The 25,430-nt window shown below is 48.7% G+C and overlaps 8 protein-coding genes across 9 annotated transcripts; 3 read left to right on the top strand and 5 right to left on the bottom strand.

The window, feature by feature from the left end:
* Window positions 1-2,360: 2,360 nt before the first annotated feature.
* On the bottom strand, window positions 2,361-4,395 carry ONS95_003659 (uncharacterized protein; the record flags this gene model as incomplete). Its single annotated transcript, XM_058496980.1, has 6 exons — window positions 2,361-2,946; window positions 2,998-3,359; window positions 3,408-3,566; window positions 3,620-3,943; window positions 3,991-4,085; window positions 4,161-4,395. The coding sequence occupies 6 exons, from the start codon at window positions 4,393-4,395 to the stop codon at window positions 2,361-2,363; spliced, it is 1,761 nt and encodes a 586-aa protein (XP_058352923.1).
* A 645-nt stretch (window positions 4,396-5,040) lies between these two features.
* On the bottom strand, window positions 5,041-7,114 carry ONS95_003658 (uncharacterized protein). Its single transcript, XM_058496979.1, has one exon. The coding sequence runs from the start codon at window positions 6,396-6,398 to the stop codon at window positions 5,175-5,177; it is 1,224 nt and encodes a 407-aa protein (XP_058352922.1). The 5' UTR covers window positions 6,399-7,114; the 3' UTR covers window positions 5,041-5,174.
* Window positions 7,115-10,051: 2,937 nt separating this feature from the next.
* On the top strand, window positions 10,052-11,131 carry ONS95_003657 (uncharacterized protein; the record flags this gene model as incomplete). Its single annotated transcript, XM_058496978.1, has 1 exon — window positions 10,052-11,131. The coding sequence occupies exon 1, from the start codon at window positions 10,205-10,207 to the stop codon at window positions 11,129-11,131; it is 927 nt and encodes a 308-aa protein (XP_058352921.1). The 5' UTR covers window positions 10,052-10,204.
* Window positions 11,132-11,277: 146 nt separating this feature from the next.
* ONS95_003656 (uncharacterized protein) lies at window positions 11,278-11,619 on the bottom strand (the record flags this gene model as incomplete). Its single annotated transcript, XM_058496977.1, has 1 exon — window positions 11,278-11,619. One exon carries the CDS (start codon window positions 11,617-11,619, stop codon window positions 11,278-11,280), a length of 342 nt encoding a protein of 113 aa, XP_058352920.1.
* Window positions 11,620-11,666: 47 nt separating this feature from the next.
* Window positions 11,667-15,720, bottom strand: ONS95_003655 (uncharacterized protein; the record flags this gene model as incomplete). Its single annotated transcript, XM_058496976.1, has 8 exons — window positions 11,667-11,819; window positions 11,875-12,189; window positions 12,309-12,954; window positions 14,095-14,715; window positions 14,765-15,026; window positions 15,074-15,301; window positions 15,356-15,544; window positions 15,594-15,720. The coding sequence occupies 8 exons, from the start codon at window positions 15,718-15,720 to the stop codon at window positions 11,667-11,669; spliced, it is 2,541 nt and encodes an 846-aa protein (XP_058352919.1).
* A 2,201-nt stretch (window positions 15,721-17,921) lies between these two features.
* On the top strand, window positions 17,922-18,452 carry ATG5 (autophagy protein 5; the record flags this gene model as incomplete). Its single annotated transcript, XM_058496975.1, has 2 exons — window positions 17,922-18,021; window positions 18,091-18,452. The coding sequence occupies 2 exons, from the start codon at window positions 17,922-17,924 to the stop codon at window positions 18,450-18,452; spliced, it is 462 nt and encodes a 153-aa protein (XP_058352918.1).
* Window positions 18,453-19,154: 702 nt separating this feature from the next.
* On the bottom strand, window positions 19,155-22,320 carry SNF3 (Plasma membrane low glucose sensor). 2 transcript variants are annotated; one of them, XM_058496973.1, is made up of 7 exons: window positions 21,390-22,320; window positions 21,255-21,337; window positions 20,913-21,199; window positions 20,550-20,862; window positions 20,155-20,453; window positions 19,740-20,098; window positions 19,155-19,631 (listed from the first exon to the last, which is right to left on the bottom strand). In XM_058496973.1, the coding sequence occupies exons 1-6, from the start codon at window positions 21,441-21,443 to the stop codon at window positions 19,881-19,883; spliced, it is 1,254 nt and encodes a 417-aa protein (XP_058352916.1). In that variant the 5' UTR covers window positions 21,444-22,320; the 3' UTR covers window positions 19,155-19,631; window positions 19,740-19,880. The 2 variants fall into 2 exon arrangements, with proteins under 2 accessions (XP_058352916.1, XP_058352917.1); XM_058496974.1 differs by having other exon boundaries at window positions 19,155-19,873; window positions 19,938-20,098.
* Window positions 22,321-23,612: 1,292 nt separating this feature from the next.
* On the top strand, window positions 23,613-25,247 carry ONS95_003652 (uncharacterized protein). Its single transcript, XM_058496972.1, has 4 exons — window positions 23,613-23,781; window positions 23,832-24,042; window positions 24,088-24,867; window positions 24,979-25,247. Exons 2-4 carry the CDS (start codon window positions 24,035-24,037, stop codon window positions 25,214-25,216), a joined length of 1,026 nt encoding a protein of 341 aa, XP_058352915.1. The 5' UTR covers window positions 23,613-23,781; window positions 23,832-24,034; the 3' UTR covers window positions 25,217-25,247.
* Window positions 25,248-25,430: the final 183 nt, after the last annotated feature.

Raw genomic sequence — 25,430 nt, 5'->3', positions numbered from 1 at the left:
AACTCATCTATCGAGACTTCAACCCATTGAATGACATCTACATCTACATCCACATCTAACCTACATGTCTTTCCTGATGTCGCCGACAGCATGGATGTAGTACCGTGATATGAACCTCCCTCGAACCTCCGCTCAACCACTTTCTACATTCAACCTCTGTCCTACCTTACATGAAGTCATCTGTGCACTCCAATCCACTCCTCCCGTCCAACCGTTCGTTCGTTTACTCCCGCCCACCAGCTTACCTTCTTCCTTCTTCTTCATGCTGTGTAACATCATGCATAGTGTACATTACATGCATGCACGAAACACACACGCACACTGCCTGCCTGCCTGCCTGCCTCCCGCCCGACCAACCCACGGGACCCTCTCCCGATTACGATTCCACATAGGTACGTACCGACATGCATGCATGCATATCTCACTTCACTTTAACTTACCTTACCTTACCGAATCGTATCGTATCGTTCGTCTCGCATCCGCTTCACATACATAAACTTACATACATACATAACTACCCGACATGATGGCACAGAAACACTCACACTCACACTCACACTCTTATTATCTTCAGCGGCGAGAACAACATCAACACCACCACCACCCGGATGGATACCTGCAGGAATCACGTTACACGCAGAGTTGTCTGTACAACGGTTCTGTTCTGTAGTGCAGAACAGAACCGTTGTACAAAGTCGCAGATACAGATAGATGGATGGCTTGAGGTGCTGTGTTGGCACCACCTTTTACGTCCGCCCTGACGATGTCTGGGTCTCTGGGCGGCAAGGTTGGGATCGAGGGGTTGTTGAGGCGTTGAGGCGTTGTTGGAGAGGTACGGCGTGATGTACGGGGGGGTAAGTAAAGGGGTGGAGAAGTGAAGGGGGTGAGGAGTGAAGGGGTGAGATGTTGTCCTGGTGCTACGATATTGGTAAACTTAGATATTACAGTTAGGGCTTATCATTTGCATGATATTTGAGGGCTGGCCACTGATCCTGGTTAGGATTACTGGAGGTGTTGGAGATGAGTAGCGTAATATTGAAACCTACAGTAAAGGATGGCGTTCCTGTCCTGTCCTGTTTCCAGGAAACGGGGAACGGGGTCAGAATGAAAGGCTGGGTTGGGGATGTGGAGATGGTATGCCGCCTTGGTGGTTGGGGCTGACCTCCCCTCCGTAAATGGTGGCGGAGGGAGAAAGCCGCGGGTTATACGACGCTAAGGTACCTACCTACCTAGCCAAAGGGGAAGGAGAGAGAGACAAAGGAATGCCAAAAAGCCAAAGAGGGGAAGAGAAAAAAAAAGGAAAAGCTTGGTCATTGGTTGATGGGCTGAGACATACAGTAGGTATGCGTGTATACAGGTGGAGGAGAGGCGGATGTGGATGTGGACGTGGACGTGGACGTGCACGAGACTTGTCGCAAAGAGCGGGAGGTTGGAAAATACTGTGATGGTGGGTGATAGACGATAGATGATAGATGATACAGTAGGTGGTGAATGAGGGCGGTCGATAGCTCTCACAGAAACGTATATTGGATCCTAGAAAGGAAGTTATGACTTCACACAGTATGTACAAGTGCATGGTTTATTCCGAGGTGCATGACAACAGTCCCAGGAACAGGGGCAAGAGATGGAACATGTCAGCTGTACCGTCGTTGGGAAAATTGGCTGATCCCATCCATCCATGGATGGATGTATGGGCTCGTGCGCTCGGGGGATCGCCTTGCTGTGGCTTTTGGAAAAGTGTAATATCTGGTCCCAGACTTTCGGGATGATAGTGGAAGCGTGAGAGAGAGGAGACGGGATCGTGGCGAGGAGACCGGGGATGGTGATCGTCTGTCCCGAGCTGATGTTCGGTTTCCCGAGGTTTGTTTTGAGTTTATGTTTTTTTTTGCTTTTTGTGTGAGTCCCTTATGCACTCACTCACTACTCAATTCAGCTTCAGCTTGGCGATATTGATCTGACATGCCTTCGAGACTTGAAAGGTTGTGATTAGCGGGGTGTACGATGTGTAATTGGAACAAGGAGTGCCGAATGTGGAAAGACATTCGCTGGACGGGAAATTTGGTCAGTTAGCTCTAAGGTGTAGAAGGGGGGTTTTGGGGCACCTTGACTACAGGATTGAGACGTTGGTCAGGGTTACTTGATAGTGGAAGCGGGATTACGTCGCAAGATCTCGATGTGGGAGCTGTGACTGTGGCCATGCCACACTTGTTTACCTTTGCAGACTCGGTTTAGCCTGGACGAGAAATTGATGTAGCCGAAGGTAAACAAAAGAGACAACTTCTATCCCACAACGTAGAAATGATTCCATCTAACCATCTAGCTGACCCAATATAAAGTACAAAGAGGAACATACACTGTACTCAGACACCCTGCTCCATACCCTCTTCCCACTCCTCATCCTCAACCCCAATAAGCTGGTCAGTCTCCTCAACTGCCTTCCTTTCCTCAGCTCCTTGCCAACCCGTAGCAGCCTGCACCAACACCATAATGAGAGCCAACCCTGCACCAGCTACATAAAGTTGCTTCAATCCCCCAACATACCCTCCAACCGCAATCCTCCTCTCCACTCCCTTGAGAGTCTGCACCATCGCTGGACTTCCTAGCAATCTCCTCACCAAATCCTCCCTCCCCTTTAGTCCACCGTTCTCCTCGTAGCCCTTCTCGAGCGTCGCTTTGAGAACACGAACGAAGTATCCACCGCCTATAGCGGAACCGAATGAGCCTGCGAAACCACGGAAGGTAGTCAGGAGGGAGGTGGAAATGAAATGCGTTTCCGTCGGCGTCAGATGGAGGAGATGAGCGAGCGTGTACGCAAGAGCAGCACCAACACAAATCCCATTTATGAAGACGTTCAACAGAAAGAGTGGCGCAGGGGTCGCCGGATTGGCGATCTGTGACAGAGTAATAAGTGTACAAGCGAAAAGAAAATACGTGATGATGCTTGGTCTGTTGACTCGTTAGCAAGAACAAGCGAGAATGTGAAAAGGGCAAACATACAGCCAGAAACTTCCCGCACGGCGAATGTGCAACCCACCTACACTGATCCCACCGATTGCGAATCCTAGATTAGTAGGAATGAGAATCGAGCCTGCTGATGCGGGAGACCATCCTCGGACTGCGATGGCATAGGCGGGTGTGTAGAAGAGGACCATCCATCGCGCGGCCATGATGCCGAGTTGAGCGACGCAGGAGAGAAGAGCGCCGCGGGATTTCAAGACAGTGACGGGAATGATGGGTTCAGATACCACGTAGAGTTCGATGAGGATGAATGCTACGAGCAAGAAAACCGAGGCAACGATAGGAACCCACTGGATGACTGGCGAGGAGAGTCCGTAGAGGAAGAGGCAAAGAGTTGTCGTCTTTTTAGTGCGTTAGTAGGGATGCAGAATGGAGGACGGAAGCCTTACGAGAGTGCAAGCGCCAAGATAGTCTATTCTACCAAGCTTTTGCAAAATAGAACCTTCTCCAGATCCCGCATGTCCAGAAGTAAAAGATCCCGGGATGCCGAAGAATATTCCAGTTCCGAAAACAACAGACATTGGGCTCTGGATCCAGAACAAGAACCGCTTGAAGATGTTAGCCGAGCCGCATCTTGCTTAAAGCTTGTGAATGTACATACCCATCCAGTAACTGGCAACAAGGCACCGGCCACGACTGCTCCAACAGACACACCAGTAGTGAAGCCAGCATTTACAAGTCCAATAAATAACCCTCTCCGCTTCTTCCCAGTCAATTCGAGCACTAAAATAAACGACACAGTCATGATACCCGCACCGCCAATTCCCTGGATTGCTCTCCCAAGAAGAAACATCTGCAAATTCCGTGCCTGAGAAGTAACCACACCGCCAATTGCGAAGAAAATGGATGCTGCAAAGACACAGTTTCTGGGTGAAAAGATCTGAGCTAGACGTGCTGCGAGAGGGGATGTGCTGGACATGGCGATCTGAAAGACATTAGTTGAGACATGTTATCAGGGTTAAGATCACTTACCAGGTATACAGAAGCAAACCATATAGCTTCTGCAAAAGCATCCAGATCTTCAGCGATTTTCGATTGTGTTGTCGTAATTCCGGACATGTTGGAAGCTAAAGTCATTGTCAGCATATTTCCAACAACAATCGATGATTTTCATCGATATCAAATCTTCTTAAACAGCATACCTTGCAAAAAGATCAGTCCCCACAAGCTAAATATAATCAACGCTCCTCTCGCCTTGCCAACTTGCTGGTTCGCTTTATCCACGTCAACAATCTCCTCCTCATCGCCCCTCCGCTGCGCATCCGTCAAGGTCTCCGAACTACCATCATCTCCAACCAAATTGCTCGCCTGATCCCTCAGCAACGGTGTTTCCTCCCCTACAATCCCAATCGTCCCTTCCTGACTCCTGATAGCCATGTTGTTCTTACACAAAGTACCCACACGTGACACGCCACTCTTGCTTTCCCAACAGCCAGGTCCTTGGTTCTTTGTCGTGCAATTGTTCCCGACCAAGCAATTCTCATCCAATTCTCAAGCTCCCATCTTGTCTATCGTCAATTGATCGATGTGAACCATCTTTGGAGATGTTGAAAAGAAGGAGGGTAAAATCCGCGATGGAATTGCGTTACATTTCGCGCGTTGACATCAGGACTTTTTGGTGATTCATAATCATCCAAGCTAGATACATAGACGTAGCAGGCAGGTCGGAATCGGGATCCATGTAATTCCGTATCCGACCTGAGACAACCTGTAAGGATTGTGAGTTCAGGGGGATCGCCCCGCTGGAAAGCTTATCTGTGGTGCTGACTGCGCGGGATTTGGCAGTGGGTTGAGGGGCAGAGAGCTTATCTTTGGTCCGCAAAACTCTTTTATGCGAACGACATTGTACCTATACATACATAGGTGTTCCCCTCGCAACTATTCCCAAACAGAGACTATGTTTTGTCGCGATATCATCACTTTTGAAGATATAAGTTACGTGTTAGATCACTTTGATCTTAGTATGTTGGTGAAGAGTTGGTGAAAGTTCTCATGATATCCACCCCGTCGGTCTGAGGTTGAATCTTGTAGAATTTTGTATATTGTCTTCTAATTTGTTATATCTAGAGCTTAGATCTCCTAGGTATATTTTCACACAGCTCTATACACTACTTGTTTCTTGCTTTAATTTTTCATCTACCGCCAAATTTCTGGTCTTAAACAATGTCTTTATTATCCTTGTCTCCTTTCACCACGGCTTCTTTCTCAACAATTTCCTCTCCGTTCATCTTCTGTCTCCTCTTTGCCCTCCTCTTCTGATCCACCTTATCTCTCCATCCAACACCCCACAGCACAGCAGCATACGTAGCCAAGCTACTGGCCACCAAAAGGCCTGCACTGATCGTCGAAAACCAACCAACACCAATCTTCTCTACCGCAGGCAAAACAGTTGCACTGCCCAACGCAGCAAACATATATCGGATAACATAGTTCCCAGCAATAACTTCGGCGCTGTGACTCTGCATCACGTCGAGACAGTATGTGTTCAAACTTGGGAAGCAGAAGAGCTGCGCCACACCCTGGAAGAACATCATGATGACAGGCAACGCAATACCGCCAAAGCGTTTCTCGATCGACCATCCGTATATCAACATACAGCTTGGAATAGCCACGCCCATGAAAGGAAGTGCAGAGCGGAGACGGTCCTCGGGTACTCGGTTTCCACCTCGCTTAGCCTTCCATTTGATGGTAATGTAGTCTGCATATCGTCCCCCAAAGAAGGTGCCGAGAATATATCCACATCCAGGTGCAAGGTAAAACAGACCCGATTCGATAGGTGTCATGAGGTTGAACCGAGGATTAAGGACATATCGGATAGGGGTGAGAAGGGAGTACATGTTCCACACAAGCGAACTTGAAGCCAGAGCAACCATGATCAAGTTGGGATACTTGTAGAGCCTCAGCACACGCCAAGGGTTCAGCATCCCTCCCAAAACCCGCGCTTTAGTCCTCAATGGCAATCCAACAAGGTCATCGGCCTTCATGTGGTGTGCTGTTTCTGGAAGAAGGAAGTATGCGCCTATCAGAGCTACTCCGGCGAGTGCGGTTTGCAGATAGAAAATCACCCGCCAAGATTTGAAAGTTACTATGATACCTCCGATGAAAGGTCCAAAAGCTGGTCCAATTAGCGTTCCTGACAAGAACCATCCCATTGCTGTTGCTCGTTCCGTGGGACGGTAGATGTCGCCGATGCAAGAGGCACCGACATTGAGAAATGAGGTTCCCTCAAAGGCAGTCAGGATGCGGAAGACGAAATAAGCTGGGAGGTTTGGAGCGAGAGCGGTGCCTAGTGAACAGCCACAGAAAAGAGCTGCTGTTATAAGACAGATCTGGATCTGGTTAGAGGTATATGGGCAAGTGGGCAGAGCGAACTTACCCATCTACGGCCGTAGACTTGGCTGAGAGGACCCCAGAAACAGGGCGATACTCCCATGAAGAGCATGTAGAGGGCATTGCTCAAGTTGATGATCGTACCGGTGCTGCTGTACGTAGAAGCTACTTCAGGAACGGCCGCTAGGATTGTCGTTGAGGATATTGGTGCCAGGAATGAGCAAAAGGACAGGAGAGCCACGATGACAATTTTGCGAGATGGCGATAGCCTGTCGTATACTTCATCCGGAACTTCTACAAATGAGGAGTAGTGCTGTATGGGAGCATCATGTGTGGAGATGTTGGTTCGGGTATGTGATAAGTGTGGATTCTCGTCCGTGGTGCTGATTGAATGTATGGATTGTGCATCATCGTGGCGACTCAATTGAGAGGAATGATCGGGCTGAGGGACTGAGGATTCTTCATGGCGGGTTTGAGACATGATGAATGAGCAGTATTAATTCAGTTCTGAATGGTACAGGAGTATCATGATACAGCAATAATGATATCGAAGAGTGGGGGCAATTGAAGAAGTCTTCCTCCTGGATCATGAAAGGCAATAAGAGCGTAATTGATCCAACGGGTAAAAGCAAAGACTGATTTCACTAATAGCAGGAAAGAAGAAAGCGGATTGAAGATATACTGAAGGGAACCAGTGAGTCAAATACCTCTTTTCCATGCTGGTTAGCAAGTCCGAGGCCGGTCAGTGGCGGGGTGGATTCTGCTGGGCCCAGGGCAGAGTTCTCAACGGCAAGTTTCTCTTTCGCCGGTGCTTGAAGACACTTTAGGTATGGTCTAATCTTCGGCCCTCCGCAACTAGACACCATGATTTGCTTGTCTCCTTACCTTGGCGCAAGTTCAGAACGGTGCCGTCACAGCCGAATCCGGGATAATGTCCGTTCGGCAAGCTGCCGAGCGGAAGCAGACACGCGACACTGCGTGCCTTTGGAGTTGCATTTTTGTCTCATGATGCTCTACTCGTAATCGCTTGATTGCTCGAATTTATACTTAACATCAGCAGTCTACAAAAGTACATCTATAGGTAGGCGTTGAGAACTGTTTTTGCAAAAAGCAGGTGAGAAATGGGGAAAATATGGCGATAATAATACAAGCGAGAAAATCTCCTCCAACCCGGTGAAATTCTCTACTCCCCGACATACACGATATGCATGACCACGAGACTGCATGTATGAGAATTTGGCATGAATCGCATGGAGCATCAATTCCTATCACTAGCAAATGCTAGTCCGGTACTTGGCAAAGATAAGCTACAACTCCACCTTACTGCATATTTTCCGGATCTCCAACAGAGTTATTTCGGGAAAGCTTCTCCTAAGCTTGGTTGACTCCTGACCCGAGAACTTATTTTTATTCGTCCCTAAGGTTTCTATATTCACAGAGATTCATCTGTGAATTGCACGAGTGTATTTCACTTGGCCAGAGATATATGGTCTAGAATTTCATTAATTTTGTCAGATATTTTGACCGTGTCTTCACATACATTTCAAGAAATATTTACAAAGAAGTCGCTTTTCCGGATTTCTGCTTTTCCGAATGTCAAACCTGGCTCTTGAACCAATTCTCGGGACATTGCGCTTGCATTCCTCACACCTCGGGGGTGAAATGTATGCGAATTAGCTTGAGATGCTGCTACACGCAACTTTATCGGCATTTGCACAGCTAAGAACAATTGGAACATTCACTCAACTGGTGGGAACATACAAAGTCTTTCTTAGGAGTATCTTAATACTTTTTACCCCGCAGTGGGGTCAAGCCTTTTGCCAAAATGCGATTACTCAGCAGGAAAATTCGGCTAATGTCGGGAGCAAAATAAACAATGGAGAGACTTCGTAGATTGGCTGTCCAAGTGATGGAGCTCATCTAGTTGGAGAAATCTTTAAGAATCTTGAGTAATAGCTTGGTATGCAGAATCATAGCGACAAGCCACCCATTTCTCGCCTTGCTTCTACTGGGCAGATGCAAAGTTGTGGATATTACGCAATGGAGAAGGCAGTTGGAAGAAATGAGCTAATGGACTATCATTTATAGATATACATTTTTCGGTAATGAGAACTCTGACATGAGTAATATGTTATTGCTTTCTTGGTCTCTGCAAAGAATACTTTGCTCTGAGAACGAAAGCAGACAGCGAACGACCATAGTAGTCATGGGCTACAGGTCGGTGAATTGAACTCACAGTACAGGCCTTTGAATGAGTCTCAAAAAGGAAGGAGTCTATCATTCTCAAACATGTGATATTATTACATGGCAAAGCTGTTAGGTGAGTATCAAATTGAGACCAAACGAACGGCCGACTTCGCTGGTAGTATCGATCCTAATAGGGGAAGAAACATCGTGCTTGAGATCCAACTCTAGACTAGTCGTGAACGAGTATTTTATACCTCCGTTTCCATTTCCCTTTCAATCACGTCCAAATCTCCACTGGATTTGTCTAATCAGCCAGGTAATCGTTTCCAACGAAAGTAAACTTCAAAACTGCAATCCACCACTACATTTACACCCTGTACAAACAACATGCTCCTCTTCTCTCTTCACCATCTTCCTCTGCTTCATCATCCTATCTCATACCACACACGCCGACCCTTCACAATCCGAACGCCAAACCTTCGCACTCAACCCCAACCTCACCTGCGGCCCCACCCTCCTCCAAATCAAAACTACTTCTGCCCGACTCACGCACCCTGCTGCTCTTACCACGGCTTCTGCGGCTCCAAAGACGCTTACTGCATCACCCTGGCTGGCTATCAAGCCTCGCACAGCAACCCGACTGTACCTGCCTGCCATGCTCCGATCGACAAGGTGACAGTCTCGCCGAATGGCAGTTGTAGGAGGAAGTATGAGCAGACTTGGGGGTATAGATGTCCTGCAGGCAAGGGAGAGAATGGTTGTTGTTCTGCTTCGCAAGTCTCTATTTCACTTTCTTGGGTTTGATGTGTGTGGGGGAGAGTTGAAGATGAAGCAAGGTTGTGATATGGACAAGGACTAAATGGCTACAGGTTCTTCTGTGGAAGTACACTGGATCATTGTGATGTTAAGAAGGGTTGCAAACCGGGGTATGGAAGATGTAATTCTAGCTGAGGAGGGAAATTTTGTCTTCATTTGAATGGCTGGGTTAACATATAAGTAGGGGAAGTGCGCAGACTTTGCTCGAGGCATCCCTCTGTGGAGAGTGTGAAAATTACACAATGAGAAGTGTTGAGAAAATCTATGGCTTTTGCTCTTCAGAATGATGCATGCATGATATTTGTATTTGCTATTGCTCTACTCGTCTTCCTAGCAGCCTAGGAATTGAGCATACGTCTCATGGGTATCTTGAGCCGCCAACGCCTTGGAAGCTTGATTCGGATATATTGACGCTCACAACCTAATGATGTCGATCTATAAATTGATTCCGGTACAGTCAGAAAACAATGCGTAGAAGTTTGGAGTGATGATACTCCGAAACCAGAGATACTCGCACGCTGTCGTAACCTCGCATCCAGGCGAGGCCAATCAATTGACGCGCATGCAAGCAACCACCAATACGGAAGTTTGTTGGACTTCCAACTAATCAGCTCAAAGGAAAGCACCTGTACCGAGAGGTATGCATAATCGCCTCGCAGCTATCGAATCATTCCCCTCCACATGATCGCACCAACGCCCTCGATAGAAGTGGGTGTGCTGCTCTGCTCTGGTTACGAAGACCCCATTTAAAGAACGAGACAAGTATCAGAGCACCGCTCTAGCAAAGCCTTCCATCTACCAATACGCCATCCAATTCTATGAGAAATCTTTGTTTGAGAGAATATATCACAAGATGGCAGTGAAACGCGGGCCCCGAATTATGGAACGAGCAAAACCTTTCGAAGTATCTCAGCGAGCATCAACCAGCTCCACAATCTCAACAACCGCCACTCAGAGAGCAGATGAATCCGCTGCTGACACCAAGAGAAGTCCGCCTACTTCACGTCTGAATCGAAGCGGCTGGTCTCATGGCGAACGGCCTATTGTTCCTACCAGACCATTAAAGAAGAGTCATGGAAAGGACTCGGAGCCCTCGCATCAGCCACTACCTCGAAATGACACTCATCGTCATGGCGGACCGGTGATGGACACAAATAATGGACAATTACACATTGAACGTCCATTGACGCCTCAACAACATGCAGGTGTCTATGTTGACAGCCTGAACACCGAACTCGTAACCGTCAAAGCCGAGATTGCATCTCTGAAAGAGGGATTAACACAACGAGACAACGAAATACAAATCCTGGGGCGGAGACTGGATGAAATGAGAGATCAATACGAAGTGGCTATACATGATCTCAAAAAAAGTCAAGAGGAGAAGGGTGAGCTCAGGGATCAGGTTGACAGATTGAAGGCAGACTTGAGGGAGGAGAGATCCTTGAGGAGGAAGACAGAGGATGAACTTGAGGAGAAGCAGGCGAAGGTTCGGGAGTTGAATGAATCACTTACGAAGATGAGTGATGAAAAAGCTGAGAGAGCTAGGAGGTCTGCTCTAGACGCTGAAGCTGAATTGGCAAGAATAGCGGGAAGAAAGGCGGAAAGTCCTCTTGAAAAGGTGGAGAAGAAACGGACAAGCAAGAAGCATGTTCATCATGTTTTTTTGTTCGAAGACGAACCGCAGAGTTCAGTGGGCTCGCGTCTCCCCTCGAAATCATCAATGTCCGTGAAAGCCTCGGGAGGGAAAAGCGGCGGCTGGAAAACAAGATGGAAACCTTGAGTATGACAGATGTCTTGCAGGTCGGCTCTCATCGAATTACAGAAGTAAAAATCTTTCGAGCATGAAAGTGCCTGGCATCCTCATCACGTCCATGTAAACACCTCTTAGATAATCCCCACTGTCCCATCTTCAAGAGCTGAGCCGCGCTACCCCGAAACCACAACACAAATTCCCTTCTTCACTGTCTCCTCTGTTTGGCCAGGAACGTAAAAGTCATGCTTCAGCAAAACATCGTCCACACCTGTCTTCCAAAGCTTCATCCTCGGCACTTCTCCCCCGTCTGCCTCTACCGAATACCTTCCAGCGAGCGCCGCGATGACCAAATACATCTGTGCCCAAGCTAGATTCAGACCCACGCAGCCTCTCGGCCCTTTCGAGAATGCAAAAAGATACTTATCTAGCGCAGGGTTGGCGAGCCAGCGTGACGGACTGAAGGTTTCCGGAGAAGGAAAGATGGCAGGGTTGTGGTGGAGGAGAGGGATCGTCATGCTGATTGGCGTCTTTTTGCCAAAGTTAGCAGTGAAGCATGTCGAGGCTACGGACTGTGAAAGTTTAGAGAACATACGCCTGCTGGAAGGATCCAATCCCGCGTTCCATCGTTGAAGACTTGAGCTTTATCTGGGGATATGCGGTACAGTCTACCTGAAATTCCATAACTTAACCTCAGAGACTCTTTGAGAACAGCAGTCTGCATGTCCTCATTAGCCGACTGAACCCCAATTCTTAACCAATTCATCACTTACGAGATATGGCAATGCCTCCAGCTCAGCGACTGTCACGCCAGTAATTGTGCCATCCTTCAACACGGTTTTCAATTCTTCTCTCAAGCTCGTCATGATCTCAGGGTTACTGAGCAGGTAAACAATACAATTCACCAATGTCCAGGACGTTGTTTCGCTTCCTGCTACGTTGAAAACTTGGCCATCATGCCACATTCTGTCAACGCTTTTCTCTGCTGCAGGGAGATTGCTCCGCAATACGTCTCCGAAAATGGTCTTGGTGCCTTTCTCTTCCAGCTCTCGGTTTGCGACCATGCGTTTCAACTGATTTCGTGATTTCTGGTCTACTTGTTAGTCGACAATTCTCCGCTGAGTAGCAACTCACTGCCACTGATCTCCACTCGTAGAGCACTGCAAAAAGTATGAACAGAGAGGAAGTAACGCGAGCATAAAATCACCTTTTCAAACACCAACATATACCCCATCCCCATCCCCTCCCTGACAAACTCCGGCAAGCTCATCAGAAGCGGCAGAAACCAAGGCCAATGATTCGTCAGCGCATCCATCCTCACAGCATCCGTAAACACATTCCAGAACCCCGCATTGAAGTCCGGGATACTCAGGAAATCATGGCTCTCGCCAAACGCACACCCCGTCACCACATCGCTGGCCAGCGCTTTGAACGCATTCCAGATATTCACCGGCTCTCCAAAGCCCGTCTCTCCCTTTCCCCACCGCCCATTGCCTTTCCCCTCAAACTCTTTCATCCTCTCCATGAATTTCTCCACATGCTTTTTGAGCTCCGGCTCAATAGCTCGGATGTTCGACTTAGCGAAATAACGGGATACGGCTGAGCGGCGCAGCCGATGGTGGTCGTGATCAACGGTCGCGATTATGGACTGCGGACAGGCGAAGTGCGTTACTGACCAGGGATATTTGTTGCGCCTCTCGCCAACTCTGCCGCTGTAGATGTCGTAGAAGTTGGGGTCGTTGATGTGGATGCAGTTGGGGGATATGCGGATTATGGGGCCGTATTGGGCGTGCAGAGAGCGGATGCGCCAGATGTAGGAGCCGGAGTGAAGGACATCGTGGTAGAACTCGTAGCTGGTGGGTGGTTAGTCGGGTTGGGATGGGTTGGGTTGAGATGGGACGGCAAGGGAGGGAAGATGAGAGTGAGTGAGAGACGGACAGAAGAGTTGCGGCTGCGAGCTTGGGACCGGGAATTGATGAGAGAGGGTGGAAGTAGAGGCGATATATCACCAACAGAACGAAGTAAGACGAATAAGCAAGAATTGAGGAGGCAATCAAGCTCGGGTAGCTTACATCAATCATGATTACTTCGCCTTTGGCTAAGACTTAGATTGACCATAAAAGAAACTTCTCCAGAGAGGCTTTTTTTTGCATACAAGACCGCCGAAATATTTGGACAGAATCTATGTTTATCTAGTCTTGATATATAATGTCATATTTAGCAGAAATTTTGGGGACTAACAGCTTTAGTCATGATTGCAAAGCGGCGGAGTTAGCTCCTTCACGTAAAAGTAGTGTACACCAATCAGCTGTCTCCCCTGGTTCGATATGACACTCCGCTCAGGGCTTTATCTCAACCTTGACTTCCTCTGTGCTATCGAGGTTTTGGTCGCCATCTCCTAGTTTGCGGCGTAGGACTGGCTAGCTGGCTGACATCATACCCTGACTGCTTCTTGGTAAATGCTCTGAACTACGCAGACATCTTAAAGTCATGGACTGCGAATGCTGGAGATCGATGAGCAACCACACCGGACAGCTGGCATGTCGCGGCAGCAGAACGCTCTCGATACAGCACGAGTCTACTGAAACAGAGTTGTGTCAGTGATTTCAGCCTTACTGCTAGAGTCGTGATATGCATACCTGACTGAGCTCGTGGTTGATGAAAACACTTGACATGACTTCCCATAGTCATCATGGCCCCGCGGGAATCATTGATAGTGGTGCGATGCTTGTTGGGATATTATCTTTATCCACAAGACTCCCAGAAGTTCATTTGTGAGCGTGAATGGACATTCATTTTACTCTCCAAGTAATTTTATCCACCAGGAGGACTGGGCCAAATCGTATAACGTTTAGCATTATGAGATGCAGGCATGAGTTCGATTGAATCGCTAGACCTGCTCGATCTGAATGCAAGGTCAGCAAGTTCACCCGCTGGAATCAGACAGAAAGGTGTCTTGGGATCTCGGCAGTGGGGGCCTCTCTTTGACGAACCTCCTTTCTGCAATCGACTCTTGTGGCTGCATCTTCTTGCTATTCGGACTATCATACTGGACGACCTGGTTTCCCGGAGCGATGGATATGCCGACTTCGATGAGGCCAGATGTCAAGCTGCTTTCTGTTCTAGGTGGCATGGGGCGATGGAATTGCGGAACTCGGGTATTGCTTGGGGATCGTAGGTGAGCTTTTGGAGGAGTCGAGCTTTCGGCAGCAGGTTCTGTATTGTGATTCAACTCTCTGGCGAACATTCGGACCCGGTTTTCAGACTCCTGTACAGCTTTTCGCTGCTCTTCGGATGCAGATTTCTGAAGACTTGGCAACCTCTCGAATTCTAAGCCTTGAGGCCTGCTCGCTTCTTCATCTCTTTGCTGTTTTCTGTGGACGATTTTTCGTCTCAGGCCACACCCGCCTACAACCAGGTCTCGATATTGACGCCATGACTTGGTTGTCCCGAATACAAGGAAGGCGACCAAGGATGCCGTAACTCCGGGAATAAAAAGAACGATGTCAACAATGGATCCAGATACGCTGAAGTCTGGCTTGCCGGCTGCGGCAATGCTGGCGTTATTACTGGCTTGAAATAGTGTGAAAATTATGATGGTGATTTCGAATAACCTAGAATAATGTCAGCATCATGTGGCACATGGCGCAAGTAGATACATACGCAAGAATGACAAAACCAATAGTGAAGCGAGTGATAAGTGCTCGGTCATAAATTGACCTGCGTGTGCTCGAAAGAGTTCCTGATATGGCGGTATCGACTGTTCCTTCGGCATATGCTGATTCATCAGTCCTAGACTTGGATCCATCTGAGGCCCACCAGCGACCCCTTCTCTGCGAATGTCCAGCTACAAGTCGGCGAGTCTTCATGTACTTATAGAGGATTAAGACTAGTAGGATGCTACCCATGGAAAGACTCGTGAACACTGGGTTACATCAGCGCAAGAATATGGCTTCGGGACGTGGTACTCACTTGCAAAATATGTAACAATGATAAAAGCAGATGGTTCCTTTTGTAGAGACTCAATCTGCATCAATCCGATAACGAGAATTGGGAAGAGAACCGAAAAGACCTTCGAGACTGGGGCCATCCTGTGTTGCCATTCGCCAAGCCAATTCGATCGAAGCTCCCATGCGCCTGCAAATAAGGCAACCGTCCAGAAAAAGACATTGAGTGCCATGACATTGTAACTGTAGAATTCTTTCGCGATATACAGTCAGCCATTGTGCTATATGCTCCGGAATAGGTCCTTACGGATATAGAATAGAACTTGGTCAACGATCTGAGCAGCGCCGCCGAATGCCAGGCCTTTGCGAGTTTGAGACTCCACAGCCTTGTGAAATTGTGCTTCTTTGATGACCTCCCAAGCTGCGGCATAGTGGATTTGCTGGATGAGTGACGCAAATGTACTGAGAGCCGTGAAGCCGGAAAAGATGGTGACATCTGCCAATTGTTAGCACAAGTCTTCAATTGAGATTTATTCCCAACATACATGACCATGCTTCGCCAAAGCTAACAAGCAGACAAGTCAGCAGCGTAGTGAGCGTGAGACATCCTGCAGAGTACAGCAGGACAATGACAGACACGCCGACCGCACCCTGAGGGATGCCACCCGTCATGCCGTTCGTGTTTACAACTCTCCTATCTCATCCAAAAAGTACATTTTCAAGGAATTTCTTCATGGATCGACGAACCAGAAACAATATGAAAAGGGAGGGAGGAGAAAGAAGAAGGGGGGAAAGCCTTGAGTGACGGGGATCGCCCTCCAGGTATTTGACCTGCTACACGTCCCAGCGCCCACGAAAGATCTACACTAGCTCGGTCTTGGCTCATCTGAAGAACATGTAGAACCTTGCTCAATACTCGCATTGTCCATACGTACTCCACTCGAGTCGTTTTCTCGTCATCTTACTGGGAGCGTCGTCATGCACCTGGGGAGATAAATCCCAGATCCACGTGAAATCCCTGCATTTCAAGGGGGGGTGGCGGGATGTCGGCTTGCTCTAGCTCTATATTCAGCCCCTGTCAACACGAAGCGAAGCTCCTGTCCCTGGCCCGTTTCAAGTTCTGAATAGAACCGATCATGATTCCAACAGCTTGATTGGTGGAGCTCCAAGATACTGGATAGAATGTTGGACATCGTTTCCTTGGCCACATCCAGTTTGTCGGAGCTGTCTCCAAGGATGTCGTCGTTGTTTGATACCTATTGAAAACCACCTTGCAAAGAGAAGGGCTGGCTGCGGGCCTGCGGCTGCTGCCCGTGCGAGCGCGCGTCCAGATGACTTTACCGTTGACCTCGCATGAGACGCGTACTTGCATCCTCAGAGGCATTGCTTTTGTCCCAAGTTGTACTCAGACATCGGACAGTTCTGCCCTAAGGCTTGGAAGTACTGTTAGATGTCAAGTATCACGTCCACGCAAGACATATCCATGCTAGCTGAAAAAGCCGTCCAGTCTCGCGAATCTGACTCGAGCAATCGGTCTGTTGTTGTGTGGTGTGGTTCAACGACCGCGACACCAGTTTGGATCTTGGATGAGTGGTCGTTGGGCAGAAATGCTAAGTAGTGGACAATTAGAATTTGGAGGCTGTCTCTGTCAGACTAGCATCGGGGCTTATGGTGCTTTCCTTCATCAGATCAAAAGATGTTGAAATTAGGATCCGATTGGATGCCTCCAGTCGGAAGCTAAGTCCTAGGCAAACTTTAACTCTTTCTAGACGTGTTCCCTGACACCTCCTTCCGACTTCTGAAGGAGCAGAGTTCTGATGGCACGCGGTAAGACGAGTGTATTATTGCACTCCGAAGGTGTGGATTTGCGGAGTGAACTGCTCACGAACTTATGCCGTGCTCCCATGAGAATAGAGAGTTCTTAATGACGGAAAAATAGATCTGGAGTTATTCCTGACGACATAAGGGCCACTCCCGGCCACAGGCTTTCACAACTCCCGGAAGCCATGTCGGGTATTATTGCCACCGTACCTGAGTCGTGCCGTTGTCCATCTCATCTCCAGTATTCGGAATCTTCCGTAGTCCTCACGTACACTAGCAGCAACATCTACCTCCGTATATCAACGAATTTCCTCCTGCAGAAAACTATCGAATTTAGCACCAAACCGCAAGGCCGAGAGTTAGATATGTATGGTGGCGCGGAGGCAAGAAAGTGGACTGCAAGTCTGCAAGCAGGGGAACAGACGCAGGAGGGTGGATGGCTTGCGGCATGCGAAACTTGTTCCTGTCCCAGACTTTTGCCCCTGGTTCTCTCCCACGTCTCGGCTGCGGGACTTCAATTCACCGTTGGCAACGGCGCAGACACATCCACGTGCTTATTGGACAGCTTATGTCAGCCACTCCATCAATGTTCCACGGCTCTTCAGCCTCACGTCGCAAGGCCAGCTGGAGCTCTCCAAGTCAACAACTGATTTTGAGACATTCCCGAACACTGGACCCAAGGCCACATCCAGAATGGCAGGCAATGAAACGACAATGCAAAGTTTGATATGGTCCTCTACCATTCCACTACACATCACACACCCATCGTCCGCGACGCCTTACTTGATTTCCGTGCCTCGAGTCTCGTATCTACCCCTCCTGCTACCCCGCCTAACCTCCTTCTTCGGACCGTGCTCAAGCTTCTCATACGAAGATATACTACTGAAAAACCTTCCTATCGGACTTCTCTGCGACCTGTACAGACCGGAACTACCCTGGCGGCTGACGCTAGGGAATGGACCATTGTTTGACATCCACGATACGTTTATAAACAGCGTGAAAGAGGTTGCTCACTCTCCCCATGCGCGAGACTTGGTGAGACAGCAGAGCTGATGGACTTGCAGGCAGACTTCATACGAAATGGAACAGCGAAGGGGATTATGTCCATGTCGAAGGACAATTCCACGCAGCTGTGGAACTCAGTACAAGACAGTTCGTTCTCCTCACTCGCACTATCTGTTACTTCTCTGTCGGTAACCGGCTAACCCACAACTCATCCAGATGATCTCGCCGCACACCTGAAAATAATCTCCATCCTCCTCAACCCCTCCACACCCCTCCGCAACATCCCCCTCCGGATATACATCCCTGCCTCGCCAACATCCTCCACACCCCTGGCATCCATCAAAATCGTGCAAGCACTGATCCCTCCACGAACACCCAACCGCGAGGTCCAGACCCTAGGCATGGCGCTGAACAGTATCTTGCCGAGTCTGTTTCCTAGCCGGCGGGATGCGATTGTGGCGGAACCAGTGCTACATGGTGCGAGTGTGCCATTTAAAGCACCGCTGGAGGAGTTGATGAGGGAGGCGGCGTATGCGGATGGATGGCTACATTTGAGTGTGCTGATGATTGATGCTTGATGATGTATCGGCTACATCGAAGGGTTATGTGATGTGATGAAGGAGAAACTCTTGGACTTTACTTGAGAAGGCTCGTACTTCCTGTGCCTCTGGAAGAGGATGTGCTATCACTACCCACATCCTGCTCCAACGTCCCCAGAGGATCTGCTGAGATCTAGAAGCTACCAATTCAGCCAAGCTCTCACCTCCTGCAAAGCACAGGAGCTGAAGGCCGTGCAGTATATCATGCATGCACGAAACAAATCCTCCGGCTCGGTTCGGTCTGCTGCACAATTTCCCGAGGGAAACCATACTCAGTACAAACAGCTGAGAAGGTTTTGGTGGCTGTCAACACCGTCTCGACCGTCACCATTAAACTCTATCTCAGGACTAGGATGGGGTCTGCTGCCCCAAAGTCATTCAGTCACTTCGGCGACCATACTTGCTTTCGCGATGCAATAGATGAATCTCAACCGATAACTCCGTCATATATGCTTTCAAGAAAGAATGGATAAATCATGAGTTGAGGCGGAGAGTCTCCATGGATTTCGTTGGTATGTCGTAGACAGGAAGAAGAGTGATAGAGATGGCGTTACGCGAGAGTAGACTATTTCTGTCTGTGCATTTCCGGCAATATCCAATTTTGGAGGAAAGGAAGACAGAGGCAAGATCATATCGTCAAATCGTCAAGACATTGATGTCAAGCTAGGTGACTGAATACACTATTCCGCTCACTTCTCTCCAGCCTCTTCACAGCTCCCAAGTCAATGAACTAAGTACACGGCAGAAAAAGAAACTCATCAGCATCATCCTCATCCTCATCCTAATCCCCCTACTCAATTTCGCACCCCAAACACATACTCAACTCAATCCTAACTCTCATCCTCAGCCCTATACTCCCTCCCCTCAACCTTCTCCGTCTCACCCCCCACCCCAACGACCTTCTCCCCACCATGACCACCACCACCACCCAACCCACCCTGCTGCGCCATACTGGCCCTAATCGTCCTAAACGTCGTAGTAGGCTTCCAATGCACGCTCTTCCTCGCGACAGTGACCTCATCGTACAGCTCGTCGACTTGTTCGAGTGTGAGGCCCTTGGTCTCGTAGATCATGAAGTAGACGAAGGTGATGCAGAGGAAGCAGCACGCGAACCAGATGAAGAAGATTTTGGCTTGGAGGTTGGCGTTCCCTTTGCCCCTGGGGTGTTGGGAGGTGCGTGTTAGTTGATGGGGTTTCTAGTGGGGTGGGCTGATACGTGTGTGTGGTGGAGAGGGAGGGGAGGAAGGGGAGGGAGGATTGGCTTACCAATTTACGAGGTAGGGAGTACTGTATGCAATAGCCCAGTTGAGAAGCCAGTTCGTGGCAGTCGTCATAGAGAGAGCCTTGGCTCGGACTTTGAGAGGGAAGATCTCGCCTGTTACTACCCATGCGATTGGACCCTAAAGTTCAATTGTCAGAAAGCCACTTTGTCAAAAGTTGGGGTAGGAACGAGGAGTTTCTTACCCAGGTAGAAGCAAAGAAGAAGATATAGATGCACACGAATGCGATTGATGCTTTCTGTGATGCCAAGTTCGTGGAGAAGACAGCTCCTGTCTCGGGGTTTTGACCCGTGCTTGTGGTGCCGAGGACGGCAACGAGGAGTTGACTGACTGTCATTCCAATTGCTAGTAATTGTTAGTACGGCTTAGAACATCTGGGTACTAAGAGGTAGAGAACTCACCTCCCCAGAACAACAACGGCCGTCTACCCCATTTGTCGATGGCGTATAATCCGGGAAGGGTTGAGGAGACGTTGACGGCACTGGTAATCATGCTGATGATGAAGGGATTCGTGATGCCCGTGTTCTTGAAAAATTGCGTTCCATAGTAGAAGATGAAATTAATCCCAGTCAATTGTTGCAGCGCTTGAAGGAGACAACCTGTCAAGAGTCTCTTGAAGACCTTGCCGCGGAAACAGTCGATATATGATGATTTTCCCAGACTGAGTTCGTATTCATGGTTGGCTTGGATCTCGCCTAGCCTAAGCGAGGAGCAGGTCAGCAAGGTTGCTCAGTCTTGAAGAGAAGATAGTTTCGAGAGAAAAGAGGGTATGAAATGACTGTCCCGAGTAACTTACTCGTCCTGAATAGCAGCGTGGTCAATGGGGAGACGTCTGATCTTTGCGAGAGCTTGCGCGGCTTTTTCTGGTCTGCCTCGCTTGATGAGGAAACGAGGTGTCTCAGGAAGGATAAGCATTCCAATGATGAGGATCAGGGACCAGGCGAATTGAACAGCGATAGGGATCCGGTATGAGCCAGTATCGTCACGATCCTTTGTAGCATTGTCAACAATAGCAGCGAGGAGAAGCCCGACGGTGATGGCGAATTGGTAAGAGCCAACAATCACACCTCGAATCCACTTTGGTGCTGTTTCGGACTGGTAGAGAGGAACTACAAGTTTGTATTAGACAGGGCGATTGAACTCCATGGAGATGACTTACTCAGGGCAGAGACCATTCCAACACCGAACCCAGCAAAGAAACGTCCAGCAATGAACATTGGTAGTTCGGTTGCGGCAGTCTGCAAGATGACGCCGAGGTTGAAGACCCAGCATGCAGCGATCAAAGCCATCCGTCTTCCGAGAAAGTCTGCAGATGGAGCTGCCCAGAGTGCACCGAAAAAGGTACCAGCTGAGAGGATGGACACGATCAACGAGGTCTGCGAAGGGCTAACATCAGGGTTGTTATCAGAGTTTTTGTATCCGGTGCTGAATTCGTTTCGCCAGTAACTGTGAGGGTTAGTTAGCAGGCCATGAGGGGGACAAAGGCTCGTGGAACACCTACTCCATGGCCAATATGCCACTGATTGTTCCAGTATCATATCCAAAAAGCACACCTCCAAAGGCCACAAACAAACCGATGACAATCTAAACTGAGTGAGCTTTGCAGGGCCATTGGAACTCAAGGATTGACACATACAGCAGGCCATGATCTGCCAGGAACGCCCTCAGGCTTTTTCAGAGCGAGGCCCATATTGAAGACTGTTCGATAAATCCAAAACTTGAAGTCTGTATGAAGAAAAGAATGTGAGGGAAAACCGGGGGGAATCAATAGCTCTTATAGCTAACAAAGCATCGTAACAAAAGAATGCTGCAGATCGAGTTAAGAACCCCAGACAAGAACCACGACTGGAACCCCTCACTGAGGAAAGCTTCAGGGTACCATGTAGCCTTGTGCTACCATCTGGTCTGTACGAGGATAAGATCGACCAAACAAAGCTTCATGATTGGGTTCTGGTCAGCAGGCCTTGCTGCGATCCTTGACGAAGGAGTCCGACCCTTCCCAGGATTCCAGCACCAGCACTTGCGCATGCTACAGCACTCGCAGCAGTGTCAGTGTCGAGGGCACGCCGTCGACGTAACTATATTAGCAAGGGTAAGATTTGTGGAGAGATGTAACCATCCCGCCATTGCCATTCGATGATTCCCATAAGACCCTAGATTTCCATCCATGACACCTCCATCTCTCGATACAGGCGGGCATTTGTATCCAATGGTTTTCCTGCGGGTCGGCACAGTAGTGACTGACTTGCGTCGCCCCCCCTTCCCCGCAAACGTTGAACCGACAAGCCCTGGCCATGAGAGGGTGGCGCTTTCAGGAAAGAGAGGAAGAACTCTAATGAATGTGGGATGTGGAAATAGTTGCCGAGTTGGATATGAGGGCTCAAGATATGCAAAAATCACTGTTGAGATGCACCTAAAATCTGTGAAGCCGTCTCGCGCTTTCGGAATGTCCAGCGATAAGCATGAGCATGAGCATTCGGTCCTTTTTTGATGTCGAGACAAGGTTGTCAAGAAGTTCAAGGAGAGTTAAGGCGACAGTAAGAGCGATGATAAGCAATCCGGGGAAGATCGCCAGGAGTTGGCGAAGTTGGCAGCAGCACACCCTGTCAGCGGGCGGGCGGGCTTTGACGGCGGCACAAAAACGTGACCGTGACTTCTGATATCCTCAAGCTCATCTGACTAACCACTTTCCTTTCTTTCTTCTCATCCCTCTGCTCTTAGCCAAATGACGCAAGGTATTTCTGTCCCTTTGCTCAAAGAGAATACACAGCTACGAAAACTCACATCATTGGCTCAGCAGGTCTCGTCAGGTGGATGGTCTCTTCCGGATTCCCAACTAGCTGTCAAATTTTACCCCTCCTAATAAAGGCAATAACGGTTTCTGCTACTGTACTGTAGCTGAACCTTCTCCTGGCAAATACACACGAAACTCGGAGCAACCGAAGAAGCATGTTATAGGTTAGCACGAAGCTTGTTTTTGCCCAACGAGTCTCAAATCGCGCCGCGGGAGAGAAGTGTCGCTCTTCTGCAGGAGGCTGAACCTTGTGGCTCGTTTCTTTCTTGCTTCTTGAGATCCTTCTCCCATTCTTGCAGTCGGTGGCTGGATGTTTGGCTCGAGCTAACACTACAATTTTTGTGATTGAAGTCAAGGAACCAAATCAGATTCACTGGTTAATATTTGCATCTTGCAGAAGTCTAGCCGTTCTGCTGTACGGTATCCGGCACACTTCAGACTTGGATATCCTACCAAAGATGATATCCCGATATCAGTAATGCTTTCTTCTTCCTTATCATTGTATTATTTTTATATCTCTCTCTAGATGCACTCAGCATGACTTAGCGACCACGTGCTGTATCCTACAAGATTACCAGTTTTGGGCCACCTAATCATTGGAACTGCAACGTGCAGAAAAGCTGATCCTACAGGCCGCTCGGCTTCATTTGCTTCCCTATTTCATATTGTCTCGCTTAATTACTTCTGCGCCCACCCTGACATGTCCCTGACATAAAGTCAAGCTCTAACCAGTCACGTTCGTTACTGAATACCCGAGCCAAGTGAGCAAAGTCATGCTTTGGGACGCTCCAGAGAATTTTACTAAACAAACATGAAGAATTGATGTAAAACATGCCAAGAAATACATTGATAGGGTTAGTACTCACTGTCAGGTTGCCGTTCGCCTATTAGCGCTGAGTGAGCGACACCGTCAGCTTCGACCATATCAAGCAGCTGGTTAACGAATGTACTCAGTGGCTCATCCTGCCGTAAAAAAAGTATATGATAGATGAATCGCAGTGATTCTTAGCAGTTTTTGTGAATTGCTGTCTCAAATCGCTCCAGGTCAATTCTCACTATGGCTGTTTCCACGTTCATCTCAGCCGTTACGGCACAGCTGTCGAAGGAAGCGAAAGTCCTGTCAGAATCCAGCACGGAGGCATTCAAAACGTACCTGGAACGATGGACTGATCGCGATCTGAAAACTCCAAGTGCAATAGTCGTGGTAGCTACCGAGGAAGATATCATCAAGACTGTACGGACTCCATCTGGTCAAATTTGTCAACAAATACTAACGCCAAGGAGGTCCAATTAGCACTCAAGTACGATGTCCCCTTCGTACCTAAATCCGGCGGCCACTCCTCTTGGTCCACTATCGGACAAGAAGGTATCATCATCGATCTAAGCAACTACAACAAAATAACCATCGACAAGTCTGCCCAAACGGTCACTATTCAATCTGGAGTCGTCAACAAACAACTCATTGGTGCACTCCACGAAAATGATTTATGTCTCCGTACGTCCTCTCCTCCCTTTACCCTCTCCAAGCACTCATATGCAGAACTCCCAACATACACAACAATCCAGCTCTTGGAGGCGGCAACACAATCGGCTCCGTCCCACAAGCCCTCGGCGGCGGTCTCTGCGCTCTCTCCAAACTCTGCGGCAACACATCAGACAGCATCCTCTCCTCCCGCCTCATCACCTCCACAGGCGACCTCATCACCGTCGACGATAGCACCCCCGACCTCTGCTGGGCACTCAAAGGCGCCGGGCAATACTTCGGCCTCACCACCTCACTCACTCTCCAAGCCTACCCAATATCCACACTCGGATCAGAAGACGGCACACTCTGGACAGGAACGTTTATATTCGAAGTTGACAAATTTGCGTCTTTGGCATCCGTAGCAGCTAAACTCATGGACGATGAAACTCACAACTCCGCTAACATCGCAGTCATAACCCCAAGCCCGCAAACCGGGTCACCCTGCCTCCTCGTCATGGTCCTCTATTTCGGGTCTACTACCCAAGCAGAGTCCTTCACTGCACCAATCAAAACTCTCTCTCCTCTAGTAGCCATGGAAAATAGGGTCAAGTACAGTGAGATCAATGATGGGATGGATGCATTCTGTGCGAAGGGGGGGTTCAAGAGGTTTAAAATGCTGGGAGCGGAGAGGTTTGATCCTGAGCCATGGGGAGAGGTAGCGAGTGTGTTTGTGGAGTTGAAAGAGAAGTGCGAGGATGTTGTGAGTGGTGGCTATGGGTTTGAGTGGGTTACGGGGAAGAAGGAGAAGAGTAAAGAGGATTCGGCTTGGGCACACAAGGAGGTGAAGGCTTGGGTGTAGGTTCCCTCTTTCTTTCTTTTCAGCCATTTCTCATTCCCTCTTCCGATCTATTTACCTGAATGGCAGCAAAGGCAAATTATTGATATAGAAAATGCTAACAGCAACAGAGAGACTCTCTCATGGCACACCTCCGCCTCATCCATCCCCGCCGTCGACGCCGCTACCGAGAAAGCCCTCTCCATCGCAACGCGGAGTTTCAAGCCAGAGGAACTCCACACTTACCAGAATTTCTCTCGGGATACAAGTCTAGTCAGTAGATTTGGCAGTCAGGAACGAGTAGAAAAGTTACAAGCTTTGAAGAGGAAGTGGGATCCTAAAGGGGTGTTTACAGATGTGTTGCTGTAATGTTGATATTCCGAGAAATCACATTGAGGAGAGATTGTTGTGTTTTCGTCAATGTGACATTGAAGAGGGGTGAGAGTATAAACCCTGTCTTCATTTTTGTTCACAAGCCCAGATTCCTGTAGATCCGGGCGATAGACAAACCATTCCTTTCGGTCCCTAACGCCAATGTCACAACCTTAAAAACCCACATTCAGATCCCTCCGATGTAGAATCC

The sequence above is a fragment of the Cadophora gregata genome, assembly GCF_030347475.1.
Source record: "Cadophora gregata isolate MNR1 chromosome Unknown scaffold_13, whole genome shotgun sequence".
Classification (NCBI taxonomy): Eukaryota; Fungi; Ascomycota; class Leotiomycetes; order Helotiales; family Ploettnerulaceae; genus Cadophora; species Cadophora gregata.
Note: the sequence above shows the minus strand (reverse complement) of the source record. Positions and strands in the feature narration are given on the sequence as shown.

Coding starts and splice junctions, on each gene's coding strand:
- SNF3 (XM_058496974.1), bottom strand. CDS start 21,443: ATGGGCCTCGCTCTGAAAAAGCCTGAGGGCGTTCCTGGCAGATCATGG. Junction 20,863..20,912: donor TGGAATGGTCTCTGCCCTGA/GTAAGTCATCTC, acceptor ACAAACTTGTAG/TTCCTCTCTACCAGTCCGAA. Junction 20,454..20,549: donor CACGCTGCTATTCAGGACGA/GTAAGTTACTCG, acceptor CTCCTCGCTTAG/GCTAGGCGAGATCCAAGCCA.
- ONS95_003658 (XM_058496979.1), bottom strand. CDS start 6,398: ATGGGTAAGTTCGCTCTGCCCACTTGCCCATATACCTCTAACCAGATC.
- ONS95_003652 (XM_058496972.1), top strand. Junction 24,868..24,978: donor AAGGAGGTGAAGGCTTGGGT/GTAGGTTCCCTC, acceptor TAACAGCAACAG/AGAGACTCTCTCATGGCACA.